General features: G+C 38.6%; 1 protein-coding gene across 1 annotated transcript in view; it reads right to left on the bottom strand.

The window, feature by feature from the left end:
- Positions 1 to 19,574, bottom strand: part of DNAH8 (dynein axonemal heavy chain 8) — a 332,098-nt gene that overhangs the window by 311,304 nt on the left and 1,220 nt on the right. The window contains exons 2-3 of the mRNA XM_034660654.1: positions 10,337 to 10,526; positions 9,497 to 9,660 (exon numbers count right to left, since the gene is read on the bottom strand). Of these exons, the coding sequence (XP_034516545.1) occupies positions 9,497 to 9,660; positions 10,337 to 10,526 (354 nt within the window). The remainder of the gene's footprint in view (positions 1 to 9,496; positions 9,661 to 10,336; positions 10,527 to 19,574) is intronic.

Below are 19,574 nucleotides of genomic sequence, written 5' to 3'. Positions count from 1 at the left end.
GATGGCGTTGAAAGTGTAGATTGCTCTGGGAAGCACAGACATTTTAACTAGTTTATTCTTCCGATCCATGAGCATGGAATGTTTTTCCATCTTTTAGTGTCTTCTTCAATGTCTTTCATCAGTGTTCTGTAGTTTCTAGAATATAGATCCTTTGCCTCTTTGATTAAGTTAATTCCAAGATATCGTATGACTTTTGGTGCTTTTGTAAGTGGAATCGATTCCCTAATTTCTCTTTCTTCAGTCTCGTTGTTCGTACATAGAAGTGCAACTGATTTCTGAGTATTGATTTTGTACCCTGCCACATTACTGAATTGTTCTATGAGTTCTAGTAATTTGGGGGTGGAGTCTTTTGGGTTTCCCATATAAAGTATCATGTCATCTGCGAAGAGAGACTGTTTGACTTCTTCTTTGCCAATATGAATACCTTTTATTCCTTTTTGTTGTCTGATTGCTGTTGCAAGGACTTCTAGTACTATGTTGACCAATAACAGCGAGAGTGGGCATCCTTGTCCTGTTCCTGATCTTAAGGGATAGGCTTTCAGCTTTTCCCCATTGAGAATGATATTCGCTGTAGGCTTTTTCATAGATGGTTTTTATGAAATTGAGGAATGTACCCTCTATCCCTACACTCTGAAGGGTTTTAATCAGGAAGGATGTTACATTTTGTCAAATGCTTTTTCTGCATCAATTCTAAGGATCACATGGGTTTTGTCTCTTATTAATGTGATCTGTCGCACTGATCGATTTGCAAATGTTGAACCACCCTTGCATCCTAGGAATGAATACCACTTGGTTGTGGTAGATAATCCTTTTAATGTACTGTTGGATCCTATTAACTAGGATTTTGTTGAGAATTATGGCATCCATATTCATCAGGGATATCGGTCTGTAATTCTCCTTTTTGATGGGGTCTTTGCCTGGTTTGGGGATCAAGGTGATACTGGACTCAGAGAATGAGTTTGGTAGTTTTCCATCTGTTTCTATTTTTTGAAACAGCTTCAGGAGAATAGGTATTATTTCTTCTTTGAATGTTTGGTAGAATTCCCCAGGGAATCTGTCAGGCCCTGGACTCTTGTTTTGCGGAAGGTTCTTGATACCTGCTTCAATCTCTTCATAATTAATCGGTCTATTTAGATAATCAATCTCTTCCTGTTTCAGACTTGGTAGTTTATAGGTTCCCAGGAAGGCATCCATTTCTTCCAGGTTGTTTAATTTACTCGCATATAGTTGTTGATAATAGTTTCTAATGATTGTTTCTATTTCCTTGTTGTTGGTCATGATCTCTCCCCTTTTCATTCATAATTTTATTAATTTGGGTCCTTTCTCTATTCTTTTGAATAAGTCTGGCCAGTGGCTTATCGATCTTATTTGTTTAATTTACTCGCATATAGTTGTTGATAATAGTTTCTAATGATTGTTTCTATTTCCTTGTTGCATTGATCTCTGCTCTAATCTTGATCAACTGCCTTCTTGTGCATGGGTTAGGCCTGTTCTTCTGTTCCAGCTCCAGCTTCTTAAGGTGAGAATATAAAAAGTGTATTTTAGATTTTTCTATTCCTTTGAGTGAGGCTTGGATGGCTATGTATTTTTCCCTTAGGACTGCCTTTGCAGTGTCCCAGAGGTTTTGGACTGATGTGTTTTCTTTCTCATTGGTCTCCAGAAATTGTTTAAACTGGTTTTTAATTTCCTGGTTTACCCAATCATTCTTAAGCAGGATGGTTCTTAGTTTGCAAGTGTTTGAGTTTCTTCCAAATGTTTTCTTGTGATTGAGTTCCAGTTTCAAAACACTGTGGTCTGAGAATACGCAGGGAATAATCTCAGTCTTTTGGTATCGGTTGAGACCTGTTTTGTGACCCAGTATATGGTCTATTCTGGAGAAAGTGGTCTGAGAATACGCAGGGAATAATCTCAGTCTTTTGGTATCGGTTGAGACCTGTTTTGTGACCCAGTAGTCCATCTGGTCCAGTATGTCATTCAAAGCTCTTGTTTCCTTGTTGATTTTCTGCTTAGGTGATCTGTCTATTGCTGAGAGCAGAGTGTGGAGGTCCCCTACTATTAACTATTATTATCTATATGTCTCTTTATTCTGGTTAAGAGTTGGCTTGTGTATCTAGCTGCTCCCCTGTTGGGGGCATAGATATTTATAATTGTTATATCCACTTGTTTGATACACCCTTTAAGAATAATAGAGTGCCCTTCTGTATCTCTAACTACAGTCTTTTTTTTTTCTAACTACAGTCTTTAGTTTCAAATCTAATCTGTCTGATAGGAGAATTGCTACCACAGCTTTCTTTTGAGGTCCGTTGGCTTTATGAAAACTGGTTTTCCATCCCTTCATTTTCAGTCTGGGTGTATCTTTAGGTGCAAAATGCATCTCTGGTAGACAGCAAATGGATGGGTCATGTCTTTTTAACCAATCTGCAACCCTGTGGAGTTTTATGGGAGCATTTAGGCTATTCACATTGAGAGTGATTATTGAGAGATAGGATTTTAAAGATGTCATGCTGCCTGTGAAGTCCTTTTTCTACAGATTGTAAATTTTTGTTCTGTATCACTCTTGGGGTCTTTTTACTTTTATAGAAACCCCCCCTTAATATTTCTTATAGGGCTGGCTCGGTGGTCACATATTCCTTCATTTTTTGCCAGTCTTGGAAGCTCCTTGTCTCTCCATCAATTCTGAATGACAGCCTTGCTGGATAAAGGATCCTTGGCTGCTTGTTCTTCTCACTTATTGCTCTGAATATGTCTTGCCAGCTTTTTCTGGCCTGCCAGGTCCCTGTAGACAGGTCTGACGTTATTCTGATGTTCCTCCGTCTGTAGGTGATGATTCTCTTTCCCCTGGCTGCTTTCAACATTTTATCTTGGATCTTAGATTTGAGACTTGTACATGGTGTTGGTCTGTTCTCATTCATCTTGGGAGGGGTCCTCTCTGCCTCTTGGATATGAATGCTTGTTTCCTTTGCCATATTAGGGAAGTTCTCAGCTACAATTTGTTCAAGTATCTCTCTAGACCTCTCTCTTTCTCCACCCCCTCAGGGATGCCAATGATTCTGACATTGGAACGATTCATTGAGTCAGTAATTTCCCATATTCTATATTCTTGAGATTGGATTTTTTTTAAGCCAAGTTCCCAGTTTTTCCTTCTTTTCTATCATCTCATCTTCCAATTCACTGGTTCATTCTTCTGCCTCATTTACCCTGGCCATCAGAGCATCCAGTTTAGACTGCATTTGATTCATAGCATTCTTAATTTCTGCCAGATTCACTCTCATTTCTGCCCTTAAAGATTCTATATTCTTGTTAATATTTTCGTTATTTTTTTTTCAAGCCTACACATCATCTTGACCATTGTTACTCTGAACTCCATTTCTAACAATTTGGTTGTATCCATATCCATTAGCTCTGTGGCAGAGGCCACAGTCTCTGTTTCTTTCCTTTGTTGGGGGTTCCTCCTCCTTGTCATTCTGATGAGGAGAGGTTGCAGGGATGTACAGAGCCCAAATTATTGACCAGGACCCAAGCAAGATACACCTGTTTTATAGGGACCTTAGAGATGTGGGCTTCTTGTTTTTTCAGCCTGCATTCTGGGGGAGGGGCCTGCCGCACTGATACTCAGGCAACCCTGTGTGGGTAGAGTTGCTCCATCCCTTGTTGGGGGGGAGGGGATGGGCACAATGCAAACCAGTTTTTCTGGGCTTTTGTTCTCTGGCGGGTTTCCCTGGTGGTTTTCTGTGACTCTTCTGAGAGTCAGAGCAGCAGTAGCCGTATCCTAGCCTCTGTCTCAGAACAGAGAGATCATAGTCCACTCTCCACTGAGCTCTCCTGGCCACTTTAACTCTGTTTCCGTCAGTGCTGCTAAAAACCCCACAGCATCCCAGGATTTGCGCCCCACAGCCTGTGTCCCAGCCCTCACTTCCAGGGCTGACACATCTCTGTCCTTTGTGCTTCTAACACCGCCAACCACCGCTGGTTCCCGCACGCGCTCACAAGCTCCCTGTTTCAGTCTAGTTCAAGTGAGTGCTCCAGAGCTCCCAGTTGTTAGTCTGGTCACTCGAGCACTCCCGAGCTCCAGTTTTAGTCCAGTTCCAGTGAGCACTCCAGAGCTCCAGTTTTCACTCTGGTCCCACGCGCATTCCCCGGCTCACGGTCTCAGTCTGCTGTCTCGCCAGTGCCGGTCCATGAGTCCGGCCTGCTCCCCAGTGCAGGAGGTTACTGCTTCCCGGCCCCAAGCACAATGGCTCCCTCCCCCTTCCATTTATCTTCCGATATCTGCACGGTTTCACGGCTCCCAGCTTCGTACCTCAATACTCAGCGCCAGAGATGTTCGTTTGTAGAGATCCAGATGTATATTCCTACATCTCGGGCTGATTTCATGGGTGTTCAGGATGGTCTGGTAGATATCCAGCTTGATTCAGGGGACCAGCTGAAAAAAGGTCCCCTACTCCTCCACCATCTTTTCTCCTCCCCCCATGAGAGACCTTTTTAAAGATTTTATTTATTCATCTGACAGAGAGAGAGGCAGAGGGAGAAGCAGGCTGCCCACTGAGCAAGGAACCTGATGTCGGGACCCTGGGATCATGACCTGAGCTGAAGGCAGACATTTAACTGACTGAGCCACCCAGGCATCCCAAGAGACTCACAATCACAGGAAACAAACTGAGGGTTGCTGGGGGGGAGGGGGGGATGGGGTAGCTGGGTGATGGATTTTAAGGAGGGCACGTGATGTAATGAGCACTGGGTATTATATAAAACTGATGAGTCACTGAACTCTACCTGTGAAACTAATAATACGCTATATGTTAATTAATTGAATTTAAATAAAATAAAAATTTTTTTTAAAAGGAAACAATTGGCTATTAACTAAATAGCTTATTTTTGGGACAGTTGGCTGACTATATGGATAACGAAAAATTAGATTCTACCCTACACACACACACACACACATACACACAAATAATTCCAGATGAATTAAAAACCTAAATGTTAAAAGAAAACATGACAAAGCTTTTACAGAAAATATAGGAGATGAGGGTAAAACTATAAAGTAAAAGCATGCAACTAAATATCATAAATGTCAGGGAAATGGTTACCACTAGGGGGAAGAAAAGGGAGTTGAAACTGGGAAGAAGGCTGCATGGGAATTGTAAGACGCTGGTAATGCTGTTTCTTAACTTATGCAAAAAGTTACATGAACGTTTGTTTTACACTAACTTGTTTCTTTTATTGTACTCATTTCTGTACGTTTCACTATTTAAAAAAAATAAATAACTTGAGAGAATATCTTCATAATACTAAACAAGGGTTTCTTAAAGAAAATACAAAAAGCACAAAGTTCCTAGCCACTGGAGGTAACTAAGTTGAAGCTGGATTACAATTTGAAACTAATAAACTTACATTAAAATGTAAATGACTAAATTAAGATGTAGGACACAATGCGGACCAACAACGGATTAACATCTGGGAAATATTATTTAAACTCCAACATTTCAATAAGGTATCACCGAGCAATCTGAACTAAAACTAGGTAAAGGATGTGAATAACCAACTCAACAAAGAGGAAAGTTAAATAGCCATTGAAAATGCTCAACCTCAATAGAAGTCAGAGGAATGCAAAATAAGGCATCATTTCACACCCAGCATCCTGGCAAAGATGAAAAATCTAACAATACCAAGTGCAACAAAAGATCTGAAGAAACAGGAACTCTCATATGCTTCTGTAAAAAGAAAGTAAGTTAATATAACCACTACTTGGAGGGCTTTGTAATATTCAATAAAGACCTACATACTACTGCTCTCAGCAATTCCACTGAGAAATTCTGGAATATGTGCAAAGGAGAGCTGAACAGAGGTATTCACTGAATGTGTATTATTATTGTTTGTAATAGCAAAAAAAAAAAAAAAAGAAAAGGAAGAAAAAGAAGAAGAAAGAAAAGAAAAAACAACTGTCTTTCTGAGGAATGAAAGAATAAACCTCTTTACCTCCTTAAACAGAGGATATGAGACATGATTTAAATGTGTCCTTAATGGGTGAAAATTTATATAGCAAACTGATTTCTTTACAGAGGAATACCAGACAGTAGTTAAGGGAACAATTTAATTTACTTGTACCAACGTAGATGAAAGAGAATGCTAAGTAAGAAAAAATAAACTGCAAAATGGTATTTAATGATGTTATACCATTTGTGTAAAGATCTTAATCACAAATATATATTCTGTATTTATATGTAATGTATATATATATATAATTTATTTTTATATATAATTTAAAGCTTATAAATATGCAAATGCAATGAAAGTGCGAAACTTTCAGGGGAATGAGAGAAGACGACAATATCAGGGCAGTGGTAATATAGAGGGAGGGAAAAGGGATGGGTTGGAAGTTGTTGTGAAAATAAAACAGATCTGAAGCAAACTTGGCAAGAGTCACTGTTGTATTATTTTCTGTACTTTTTATATTTATAATGTTACATTATTTATTTTTGAGTAGGCTCCATGAGCCCAACATGGGGCTTGAATTCACAACCCTGAAATCAAGACCTAAGCTTAGATCAAGAGTTGGACCCTTAACTGACTGAGCCACCCAGGCGCCCCATAACTTGACATAATTTAAATTTGTGATGGAATATTTTAAGAATACAAAGAGGTAAAATACATAGTTGATTTTTCAGAACTATAAAGGTGCTTTTTTTAATCCATGAAATAATTATTTGCTTTTAACTTTAACCACGGTGTATGGAACTCTTTCTTAATCTCATCACAATCTTCCCCATCTCCTTAAATAGAGGATACCAGACATAGTTTCAAGTTTTCTTAAATGGCTGCATGTCTATATAGCTTGAATCACTGAATTAAAGAATGAAAATGGACACCTTAAAATTAAATTAAACAACCCTTCGATGTTTAATTCCTGTTACAACATTATTCATAGATAGGAATTAGCCTCAAAGTGGATACTTTCAGGAATGCAGCACATTCCAATTTTTTTGTGTGGAGAGGATTCTGTGATAAAGTTATCCTGATTTCAAAGTTAAAAATCTCTCTTCTGGGGCGCCTGGGTAACGCAGTCATTAGGTGTCTGCCTTCGGCTCAGGGTGTGATCCCGGCGTTGCGGGATTGAGTCCCACATCGGGCTCCTCGGCTGGGAGCCTGCTTCTTCCTCTCCCTCTCCCCTGCTCTGTTCCCTCTCTCGCTGGCTGTCTCTATCTCTGTCAAATAAATAAAATCTTTTAAAAAAAAATCTCTCTCCTTATAGCCGTCACACTCTGGTCTTACTTCTGCCATTTAGGTCCATACAGTGCAAGTTTAATTTCACATGAAATCCCATCAAATTTTTGAAGATATCATGATACTCCCAAGTCCCCTTTTTTTTCCTAGGTCAAATACCTCCATATACTTTCCTTGAATGAGATGGACGTTGCTCATATCCTTGGCCTATTTTTCTCTATATTGCCCCTTTCTTAACTTATAGAAGTTCTTCATATATTACGGATACCAACTCTTTGTTATATATGCTGATAATATTTTCTCCCAGAAGGCCATTTATTTTTTAGTTTTGCTCATGGTAATTTTTGCCATATGGAAGTTACTACATTTTTTAATGTAGTCAAATATGTCAGTGTTTTTCTTTCAAGGCTTCTGGGTTTTGTGTCTTAAGAATATACTAATAGTCCTATGTTGTGTTCTGGTTCATTTATAGGTTTCACTTGATGTTTCACCTCACCTACTTAAGATTGCATTTGTTTGCTCAACGCCATCTTTGAGATTCATCCATGTTGTTGCATGTATCTGTTTTTAAGTTTTAGTTTTTCTATTTACGTCCACAATCCATCTTGATTACTTTTTGTGTATGACAAGAGGTCAAGGTCAAGGTTTAGGTTTATTTTTTTATTTATTTATTTTTTGTCAAGGTTTATTTTAGATGTCACAGTTCAGATTTCTATTTTAGATGAAAGCTCTTTCCCATTTCCTGCATTGATTCTGCTTAACTGGAGCCATCTGCTGCAATTGCCCAACTTGATTTTCTTATTTCAAGTTGCTAAATCTCCCTAAATCTCAAGCTATTTTCTTTTGCTTGCCCATTTTTATGAAAGAAAATCTGTATTGATTGAACATAATAGTTGGAGAGGATCTCCTCAGCCATCGTGTAGGACAGAGCCTGATTTCTGCAATGGGTTACAACTCCCCCTTCCTCCAGTGACAGAGTAGGTGAGTACAAAGTCCTGTGGTGCTCAATTACCCACTTCAATTCCTAGTGACACCTGGAACAAATTCTGTGGCCAGCACTCCAGGCCCCAGTGGAATTTCCAAAGTCCTCCAAATTTTCCATTCCAATTGCACATCCTTCCTTCTAATATAGTTCTAAGAGAGGTAAAATTGAAAATGCTCTAACCCTTGGGGCGCCTGGGTGGTGCAGTCGTTAAGCGTCTGCCTTTGGCTCAGGGCGTGATCCCGGCGTTATGGGATCGAGCCCCACATCAGGCTCCTCTGCTGGGAGCCTGCTTCTTCCTCTCCCACTCCCCCTGGGGGATGTTCCCTCTCTCGCTGGCTGTCTCTATCTCTGTCAACTAAATAAATAAAATCTTTAAAAAAAAAAAAAAGAAAGAAAGAAAGAAAATGCTCTAACTCTTGCTTGGTCAAGATTTTTTTACCTTAGTCTTCACTTAACTGAAGACTTTCTTCTTTAGTTCCACTGTCCTGTGGTCATTACTAGAGATCTATGAGTCGGCTCCTAGTGTCCTCTTTCAGTTTAGAGCAATTACGTAGTAGCTGATTTGGGTCAGTATGTATAGTGTAAGTTGGCACCTCTCAGAATGTTGACATATGCCCCATTCCTATTGCTGCTTTTCTTACCACCAGAGAAAATGTATTTGACAAGAGAGTTGCAGTACTGACATGAAGGAGCCTAGTTTAAACCTCTTGGTCAACACAGACAATTCCATTGATCAACCAAGAGCTATTTATTTAGTGCCTAGCACTGTGATTATAGTCACATCATTGTATCCTCTTCCTTTCTTTTATGAAGAGTATGAACAATATATAAAATGCTGGAGATGAACACTGGCTATTCCTGATTCTTCATTTTCCCATTCTCAACCCATATTGTTATAGTTCCCTCCTTAAAAGTGAGAAATATTTAAAATTGATTTTCTTTTTTTCTTTTTTTTTTTTAAAGATTTTATTTATTTGACAGAGAGACAGCCAGCAAGAGAGGGAACACAAGCAGGGGGAGTGGGAGAGGAAGAAGCAGGCTCCTAGTGTAGAAGCCTGATGTGGGGCTCGATCCCAGAACACTGGGATCACGCCCTGAGCCGAATAAAATTGATTTTCAGTGGCCCATAGAGAACAATGATTTTGCCCTAGAGTCGAGAATAGGCTAGGTTTCATAACGAAATCTGGAAGACTCCTCTTCCCTTTACTTCTAGGGACAAAATGCAATGGTTAAGACACAGATGAGAACTACGACTCATATCTGATGGATTTACTTGAGTTAGCTCACCTGTTCAATCTGTTTATACCATGTCATCAGCACGTCCTCCAGCTGACGAACAGTTTCTGAGTTGCTAGCTGCAGCAGTCACTTCTTCAAACGTATGCAGCTTGGAAAAATCGATGTTGTCTACCTTCTTTAACATAACTGTTCCCTCGATACTTACTCTAGCACCTAAGAGGGAAGAATCAATATTGAGAAGAGGTGTTTAATGTCAATGTGTGGTTTCAAGCTATAATTACTCAAATGTTAAAGATCTAATACTTTACAGAAATATAATACAAATTGATCATTAGATTGCAACTTGGTAATTTTTAATAATATTACTATTGTAATAATATAAAATAATAAAATTATACATTTTTAAAAGAGCTAATAATAAAGTAATATTTTAAAATGCAGTGAAATATTTCATTAATAATATAGGAATAGAATCTTCCCACTACAATGGAAGAAAAAAATATCGTACTTCTGCAAAGATCCCTGAAAATGAGAGGATTTAGTGATTTGATTTCTTACCTCTAGGTCTCATGATTACTTTAACACTTTCTTATAAGATGGAATGTTTTTCCTCTAATGCTTACCTTTAATAACATATCTTACAGGGGTTCCTGGGTGGCTCAGTGTCTGCCCTCAGCTCAGGTCATGATCCCAGAGTCCTGGGATGGAGCCCCACATCCGGCTCCTTGCTCAGCAGGGAGTCTCTTCTCCCTCTACCCCTCCCCCTGCTCATGGGCTTGCATGTGCTCTCTCTCTCTCAAATAAATAAATAAAATCTTAAAAAATAACATAGGTTATAGTTAACCTGCTCATTTTTAGTAATTTACTAAGCATTAAATTTTATACTTACCATCTAAAAATGAAAGGTATCTGTTGATGGTTTCAGTGAAAATGTGTTTTTCAGATTCTCCTTGCTTGGACTGGTTTAGGGCACCCCAATTATTTGTTGCAAGAATAGCTGGTAGAAATACACTTGACAGCATATTCCTAATCCCGTTTAGTATTCCTGTTGATGCATCCAGTACGGTAAAGAGCACTTCCTGAAAGGGTGGTGTTCAAAAGTGATTTTATATGCTAATCCCATTAAAGAACTAAAAATCATAACCTATTTCACACTACAACAAGCACAGACAATACTTTTATATACTATTAGGAAAACATAAGTGGTCATGAAAATGAGAGTTCTAAAATCAACAAATTTATATTCTGCCCTCATTCTAACCATTCACATAAATGTTATCAAGGCAACACTTTCCTCAGTGCTTTAGTTTCTAGCTAGGAAAGGAGACACGGCCTGGAGCCTACACAATGTGAAGGAATCCTCAGTGCTTTAGTTTCTAGCTAGGAAAGGAGACACGGCCTGGAGCCTACACAATGTGAAGGAAGTGAAGCTGAGCTTTCTGCATAAATTACTTAGTGGAAAGCTGCTCTATCATGGAAATGGGACTAGAAAAACTCCATCAGGATAGGGAAGAGCAATGACACTAGTCCAGTATTTTAAGTGGAAAAAATGATCAGTCTCAAGAAATCAAAAGCACAGAAATCAGAAGTCCAGCATCTATGAGTGTGACATCTCAATTCATACAATTTAAGTGATATGGAAATCCCAAGCCAAGAAATTAAGATTAAAAAAACTTGCCCAAAGCCACTAAAAAATTTTTTCTTAACCATGAATGCATTTAACTCACAGAATACAGAATAACTCTCAGAAGAATACAACAGCTACTGGTCCAGTCTGATGTCATTGCCTTGATTTGTGCTAAGGTGTCTCAGTCTTTCTCACTGTTGCTTCTGCACCATTAGTCAAATGTCAACACAGTAAAATGGGCAAATGTCTTAGAATTATGATAAAAATACATTTTGACCTTGAAGATTCCATGAAAGGGTCTTGGAGACCATGCTGAGGATCACTGGTGGTATACTGTATGTTCAACCGTGATTATATTTACACAGTTCTAATGATATAAACAAACATCTAGCTAAGCAAAAGAGAATATAACTACATTGGAAGAATGAAGGGATGGAAAATGGCAGGAGGCGCAGAGAATAAAAAAGAGCTAAATACTCATCTTCCATAGGGAAGACTCAATAGATACCGTCTAACCTGGCAAAGGAGTAATCAGAGCCTATTATTTGGAGATATGGAGGCAAATGAAAGAAGCTGGTGAGACTTACAGGCTGTTTCTGGAGACTGAGACAGAAGTCAGTTCTCACAACAAGACCTGCAGAATTTCTTCCTTTTTTAAAACTGCATACAACTGTGACAAAATAAAAACTCACCAATAAAAAAGAATGGGTTGTCACAGACAAGCTGAAGGGAGAATTCGTGAAATGGAAGACAGAGGAAACAAATCTACACGTTTGGAGACATCATCGCAAAACAGTTTCAAAGGCAAAAGACAAAAACAAACTGAAAGAAAAGACAGATCACCTATGAAGTACACTTAAAGAAGAGGTTTCATCAGCCACCAGAGATATCAGAATGGAATATCCACAAGAAGTTAGAGGGAAATAACTCCCAACCTAGAATCCAAAACCAAGCTAAACAACCTGTCTTGAAGCAATCTTTTTTCATAAACAGAAAAAGAGAAAAATTAGATTGGATTTCAGTTACTTTTCCCATTGTAAAAAGGAAGACTTTTATTTATTAAGACACTTTAAAATAATAGAGAACTGGTATTTGTTGAGGGGCTACTATGTTAGGCAACATAAGAATTTGCTGATATTATCATTTAGTCTCAAGACAGTGTTGTAAGGTGGGTATGACTATTCCCAATTTAAGAATGTAAAAACCTAAGTCATAGAAAAGAAAAGCAACTTGTGAAGGAACACTCCACTGGTCAGTGGTGAGGCTAGGAGGCAAATTTGGGTCTACCTGAACAAAATTACTGTTCTTCCCAACCCATCAAGCTGCCTTCCTGAGACTAAGTAACCAATGTCTAGGTCAATTTTCTCTTCTTTCTGAAACAATCAAAGAGTTAAAATATTAAGTAAAGAAGAGGTTAAATAAAGAAGGTTAAATAAAGAAGAGGTTAAATAACTAATACTCAAAACTGTGCAAACAACATTAAATTCACTCCCAGTGAATGGAAAAATGGAAATTATTTGCACACCATCTAGAAGAAATGGGATTTTCATGAATTTTAAAAGTAGTATCTAAACGATAAATACCACTGAGCTCTAGTATAGTAATTTCTCAGTTTCTTTGGACACATGAATACATTATTTTCTTGGAAGTCAATTCAGTCCTACATGTACAAAGAAAGGAGAGAAAAGAAAGCAAAAACGTGACTATGACGATACATTTGATGTTTAACTATAGGCTGGTGATGTCAATACATTGTGGAATAAGATGTCCCTTTTTTTGACCCTAACAAAACCCAGGAATTTGGTTTGTATCCATGGACAAAAGTGGCTTTGTGGGAGCTGTGGGATCCAGCACCATATGCCAAGAAACTCAGGAGGAGTCTCACCCACCATGCATCAGGGAAGAGGCATCCAGACCTCAGTGCAGGTGTGGAAACTGCAGTGGCTATGTACCAACTCCAACCCCTCTCAGACACTGTCTAGGAGCCTCTAGAAAGCACTCTTGGTCACCTATGGACAAGACAGCCTTTGTGGAAGTCCAGATTTCCAGAAAAGAAGTTCCAGCACACAGCTGGAGCAAAAATATATGCTTTTGGGTGCACGGGATAAGGTAAGAGGAGCAGCTTGGCTTTACCCACATCACCCCTCCCCGTACACAGCATAGTTTAGGACCAAGAGAGAACTTCTCAGCCTTTCATTTCTCCTGCAGGGGAAGTAAGAGCATGTAAGTGAGCACCCAGCTTCCCCAGCTGTGTGGGATGCTGCCAAAGAGGCTCATTTCTCTCCCACCCCATCCAGAGTACTGAAACGTGAGCTGCATGGCTGGGAGCAGGGGGGCAGAAAAAAGCAGAGAGAGTAGGAGAAAAGACTCTTGGAAGGCATTAAAGGGAAGCAGTCTAACTGCATCACAGACTCCATCAAGAAGCCCACCGCTGAGAGCCCAGCATGGCCACTGGGAACATCTGGCCCACGGATTCCCCCAACTGGCCCATGGGCACCCCCAGCTCTCAGCATGCCTCAGCCACACATGCCCCCTACCCTGTGGCTGGCTGCCTGTGCATGCTTCTGATGGCAGCAGATGGCTAGTGAGTACATGAAGAAAGCCAGCCCAAATCTGTTGGCCAAGAGATCACAAACTTGAGCTTCAGCATCACCTTTGGGAAAATGAAAAGGAGGCTGTCAGCCTGGTGCACTGCAGGATTGAGAGGGCATACAAGCTCAAGAAGTCAGCCACACAAGGGAGAAAGAAGTGTAGAGCAGGTTTATCCATAGAAGGTCAGAGGGAGCCTTAGAATCACCAGCAGGGCTGCTGACAACAGAGACAATAAAGACCGGCAGAGGTAACTATCACCTCAAATGCAAAGACAGCAATGCAAAACTTTAAGGAACATGAAAAATAAAGGAAATGATACCGCCAAAGGATCATAATTAATTTTCTAGTAACCAACCCCAAAGACATGGAAATTTGCAATTTACCTGAAAAAGAATTCAACGTGGCTGCTTTATGGGAACTCAATGAGTACAACAAAACACAGGAAGATAATTCAATGAAATCAGAAAAACAATAGTTGAACAAAATGAGAAGTTTAATAGAGATAGAAATCATGAAAAAAGAGCCAAACAGAAATTCTGGAACTGAGAAATACAAAGAAATGAAAAATGCAACAGTGATCATTAACAACAGAATGGATCAAGCAGAAAAAAGAAACTGTGAGAAAGAAGACAGGAATTTTGAGTTTATCCTGTCAGAGCACAACAAAGGAAAAAGTGACAAAAAGTTAAACCTGTGTGAACTTTGGGATACCATCGAAAGCCCCAATTTGCAAATTACCGGAGTTCCAGCAACAGAAGAGAGGTGGAAGAGGGCAGAAAGCTTATTTAAAGAAATGGTGACTGAAAACTGTTCAAATCTGGGGGGGAGATTTGGGTATCCAAGTTCCTGAACTTCATGGGTCACCAAACAAATTCAGCTTAAAGAGATCCTTTCCAAGACACGTGATAATAATAAAACTGTCAAAACTCAAAAGACAAAAAGAAGATCTTGAAAGTAGTATGAGAAAAGAAGCTTATAACTTACAAGGGAACCCCTGAAGGTTACCAACAGATTTCTTACAGAAACCCGACAGGCGAGGAATGCGTGGAATGATATATTCAAAGTGCTAAAAGAAAAAAAAATGCCAACCAAGAATACCCCACCTGGCAAATTACCCTACAGCAATGAAGGACAGATTAAGATTTTCCTAGACAAACAAAGCTGAAGTAATTCATCACCTGTAGACCTGCCTTAGAAGAAATGCTGAGGGAGTTCTTCAGGCCAAAATGAAAGGACACCATATGACATGAACACATATGAAAATACACAATATGCTAAAAAAGGTAAGTATGTAGTCAAATTCAGAATACTCAAATACTGTAATATGAGTGGTGATAACCACATAGTTCTAGAATAAAAGTTAAAGAATGAGAATGATAAAAAAAAACTATAGCTACAAAATTTGTTAATGAATACACAGTATAAAAAGAGACACACTGTGACATCAAAAACATAAAAAGGAAGAGCAAAAGGGTAGAGTTTTTGTATGCAATTAAAGTTACTTGTTATCAGCATAAAATAAACTGTTATATCTATAATGTTTTCTGTAAGCTTCACAGTAACATCAAAGCAAAAATCTAGGGTAGATTCACAAAGATTAAAAAGGAAGGGAACAGAGCATACCACATGGAAAAACACCAATTTTCAAAGGTAAGTAGAAACAGAGGGAAAAAGAAAAAACAGAAGTACAGAACACCAAGAGAGCAATCGATAATATAGCATGAGTAAGTCCTTACACAGCAATAATTATTCTGAATGTAACTGGATTGAATTCACCAATCAAAAGGCACAGAGTGGCTGGACAGATTCAAAAAGCAAGACCCAACTATATGCTGCTTACAAGAGACTGACTCACTTCAGCTTTAAGCATACACATAGGCTCAAAGTGAAAAAATAAATATTCCACTATAATAATATTAATAAAATATACCTCTGAAACCAAAAGGTAGGCAGAGGTAGCCATACTTATATCAGACAAAATAGACGTTAAGCCAAAACAGTAAAAAGATACAAAGAAGGTTATTATACAGTGATACAGAGGTCACCTTATCCAAAAAGACAAAGTAATCATGAATACACATGCACCTAACATCAGAGCACATAAATATATTAACCAAATACTAAAAGATCTGAAGGGAGAAACAGACAACACAACTTTCAACAGTGGATAGTCCATTCAGACAAAAAATAAACAAGGAAATGTTGCACTTGAACTGTGAGTTAGACCAAACGGACCTAACAGACATGTACAGAACATTCCACCCAATAGTAGAATATACATCCTTCCCAAGTGCACATGGAACGTTTCCAGGAAAGAACCTATTGTGGGTCACAAAACAGCAAATTTTAGATGACTGAAATCATGCCCAATATTTTTTTTTTACAATCACAATGGTATAAAACTAGAAATCAGTAAGAGAACAAAAGTCAGAAATTTCACAAATATGTGAAAATTAACACACTCCTGCACAACCGATGGGTCGAAGAAGAAATCTAAAGGGAAATAAAAAATACCTTGAAACAAATGAAAATGGAAAGAGAACATATACAAAAACCTATAGGATTTGAGATGCAGCAAAAACCATTCTAAGAGGGAAGTTTATAGCGATATATGCCTACGTTAAGAAAAAAAAGAAAGATTAAACAACCTAACTTTACACCTCAAGGAACTTGAAAAAGAAGAAAAAACTAAACCCAAAGTTAGCAGAAGAAAAGGAAATAAATGAAATAGACACTAGAAAAACCATCTGTCTGATCTGGGGATACTAGAAAACATAGAGAGAGAATTTGTAGAACTCAATAGCAAACGAACAATCCAATTAAAACATGGGCAGAGGAACTGAACAGACATTTTTCCCAAGAGTCATCCAAATAACTAACAGGCACATGAAAAGATGCTCAGCATCAGTAATCATCAGGGAAATGAAAATCAAAACCACCATAAGATGTCACCTCATACCCCTTAGAATGGCTATCATCAAAAAGACAGGATGATAGGGAGGGGTGCCTGGCTGGCTCAGTCGGGGGAGTATGTGACTCTTGACATCAGGGTCATGAGTTTGAGCTCCACGTTGGGTGTAGGGACTACTTAAATAAGTAAATAAACTTAAAAAAAAAAAAAAGACAAGAGATAAGTGCTGGTAAGACTATGGAGAAAAGGGAACCCTACTGCACTGCTGGTGGGAATGTAAGTTGGTGGAGGCACTATGGAAAATAATATGGAGGTTCCTCAAAAAATTAAAAATAGAACATCATACAATCCAGCAATCCCACTTCTGGATATACACCCAGAGGAAATGAAATCAGGATCTTGAAGAGATATCTTCCCTCCATGTTCACTGCAGCATTATTCACAATAACCAAGATATAGAAACAATCTAAGTGTCCAGCTAAGGATAAACAGATAAAGATGTGGTATATATACAGGATGGAATATTACTCAGCCACAAGGAAGGAAGGAAATCCTGCCTTTGAGACAACATGGGTGGACCTTGAGGATATTATGCTAAGTGAGATAAGTCTGACAGAAAAAGAAAAATACTGTACGATCTCACTTATATGTGGAATCTAAAAAAGTTGACCTCATATAAACAGAGAATAGAATGTTGACTACCAAGGGCAGTGGGGTAGGGGAAATCGGGAGATGTTCATCAAAGCATACAAACTGAAGTTATAAAATGAATAAGTTTTGGGGATCTAACATACAGCATGGCGACTATAGCTAATATCAGTATATACTCGAATGTTGTTAAGACAGTTCACCTTAAATGTCATCACCAAAAACCAACAACAACAACAAAAAAAGGTAATTATTTGAGACGATGATGTATTAGCTAACGCTACAGTGGTAATCAGTTCACAAAGTATAAATGTATTAAATCAACATGTTACAGTGATCAAAAAACTCCCCAAAAACAAGAGTCCAGGGCCTGATGGATTCCCTTGGGAATTCTACCAAACATTCAAAGAAGAAATAATACCTATACTCCTGAAGCTGTTTCAAAAAACAGAAACAGAAGGAAAACTACCAACCTCATTCTATGAGGCCAGTATTACCTTGATCCCCAAACCAGGCAAAGACCCCATCAAAAAGGAGAATTACAGACCGATATCCCTGATGAATATGGACGCCAAAATTCTCAACAAGATCCTAGCTAATAGGATCCAACAGTACATTAAAAGGATTATCTATCATGACCAAGTGGGATTCATCCCTAGGATGCAAGCGTGGTTCAACATTCACAATTCGATCAGTGTGATAGATCATATCAACAAGAAAAGAGAAAAGAACCATATGATCCTATCAATTGATGCAGAAAAAGCATTTCACAAAATACAGCATCCTTCCCTGATTAAAACCCTTCAGAGTGTAGGGATAGAGGGTACATTCCTCAATTTCATAAAAACCATCTATGATAAAGCCTACAGCAAATATCATTCTCAATGGGAAAAAGCTGGAAGCCTTTCCCTTAAGATCAGGAACATGACAAGGATGCCCACTCTCGCCACTATTATTCAACATAGTACTAGAAGTCCTTGCAACAGCAATCAGACAACAAAAAGGAATAAAAGGTTCAAATCGGCAAAGAAGAAGTTAAACTGTCTCTCTTCATAGATGACGTGATACTCTATATGGAAAACCCAAAAGCCTCCACCCCCAAACTACTAGAAGTTATAGAGCAATTCAGTAATGGGGCGGGATACAAAATCAATGCTCAGAAATCAGTTGCATTTCTATACACAAACAATGAGACTGAAGAAAGAGAAATTAGGGAATCGATTCCATTTACAATAGCACCAAAAATCATACATTATCTCGAATTAACTTAACCAGAGACGTTAAGGATCTATATTCTAGAAACTACAAATGACTCTTGAAAGACACTGAAGAAGACATAAAAAGATGGAAAAACATTCCATGCTCATGGATCGGAAGAATAAACTAGTTAAAATGTCTGTGCTTCCCAGAGCAATCTACACTTTCAACGCCATCCCGATCAAAATACCAATGACATTTTTCAAAGAGCTGGAACAAACAAGCCTAAAATTTGTGTGGAACCAGAAAAGGCCCTGATCGCCAAGGAAATGTTGAAAAGGAAAAACAAAGCTAGGGGCATCACGTTGCCTGATTTCAAGCTATACTACAAAGCTGTGATCACAAAGACAGCATGGTACTGGCACAAAAACAGACACATCGACCAATGGAACAGAATAGAGAACCCAGAAATGGACCCTCGGCTCTTTGGGCAACTAATCTTTGATAAAGCAGGAAAAAAAAAACATCCAGTGGAAAAAAGTCTCTTCAATAAATGGTGCTGGAAAAATTGGACAGCTACATGCAAAAGAATGAAACTTGACCACTCTCTCACACCATACACAAAGATAAACTCCAAATGGATGAAAGACCTCGATGTGAGACAGGAATCCATCAAAATCCTAGAGGAGAACATAGGCAGCAACCTCTACGACATCGGCCAAAGCAACCTTTTTCATGACACATCTCCAAAGGCAAGAGAAACAAAAGATAAAATGAACTTGTGGGACTTCATCAAGATAAAAAGCTTCTGCACAGCCAAGGAAACAGTCAAAAAAACTAAGAGGCAGCCCACGGAATGGGAGAAGATATTTGCAAAGGACACTACAGATAAAGGACTGGTGTCCAAGATCTACAAAGAACTTCTGAAATTCAATACATGTGAAACAAATAATGAAATCAAAAAATGGGCAGAAGATATGAACAGACGCTTTTCCAATGAAGACATACAAATGGCTAACAGACACATGAAAAAATGTTCAAAATCATTAGCCAGCAGGGAAATTCAAATCAAAAATCACACTGAGATACCACCTTACACCAGTCAGAATGGCAAAAATTGACAAGGCAAGAAACAACAAATGTTGGAGAGGA

Source organism: Ailuropoda melanoleuca, chromosome 5, assembly GCF_002007445.2.
Source record: "Ailuropoda melanoleuca isolate Jingjing chromosome 5, ASM200744v2, whole genome shotgun sequence".
In the NCBI taxonomy this organism is placed as follows: Eukaryota; Metazoa; Chordata; class Mammalia; order Carnivora; family Ursidae; genus Ailuropoda; species Ailuropoda melanoleuca.
The sequence above is the reverse complement of the archived record's forward strand: the minus strand, read 5'-3'. Positions and strand labels throughout refer to the sequence as shown.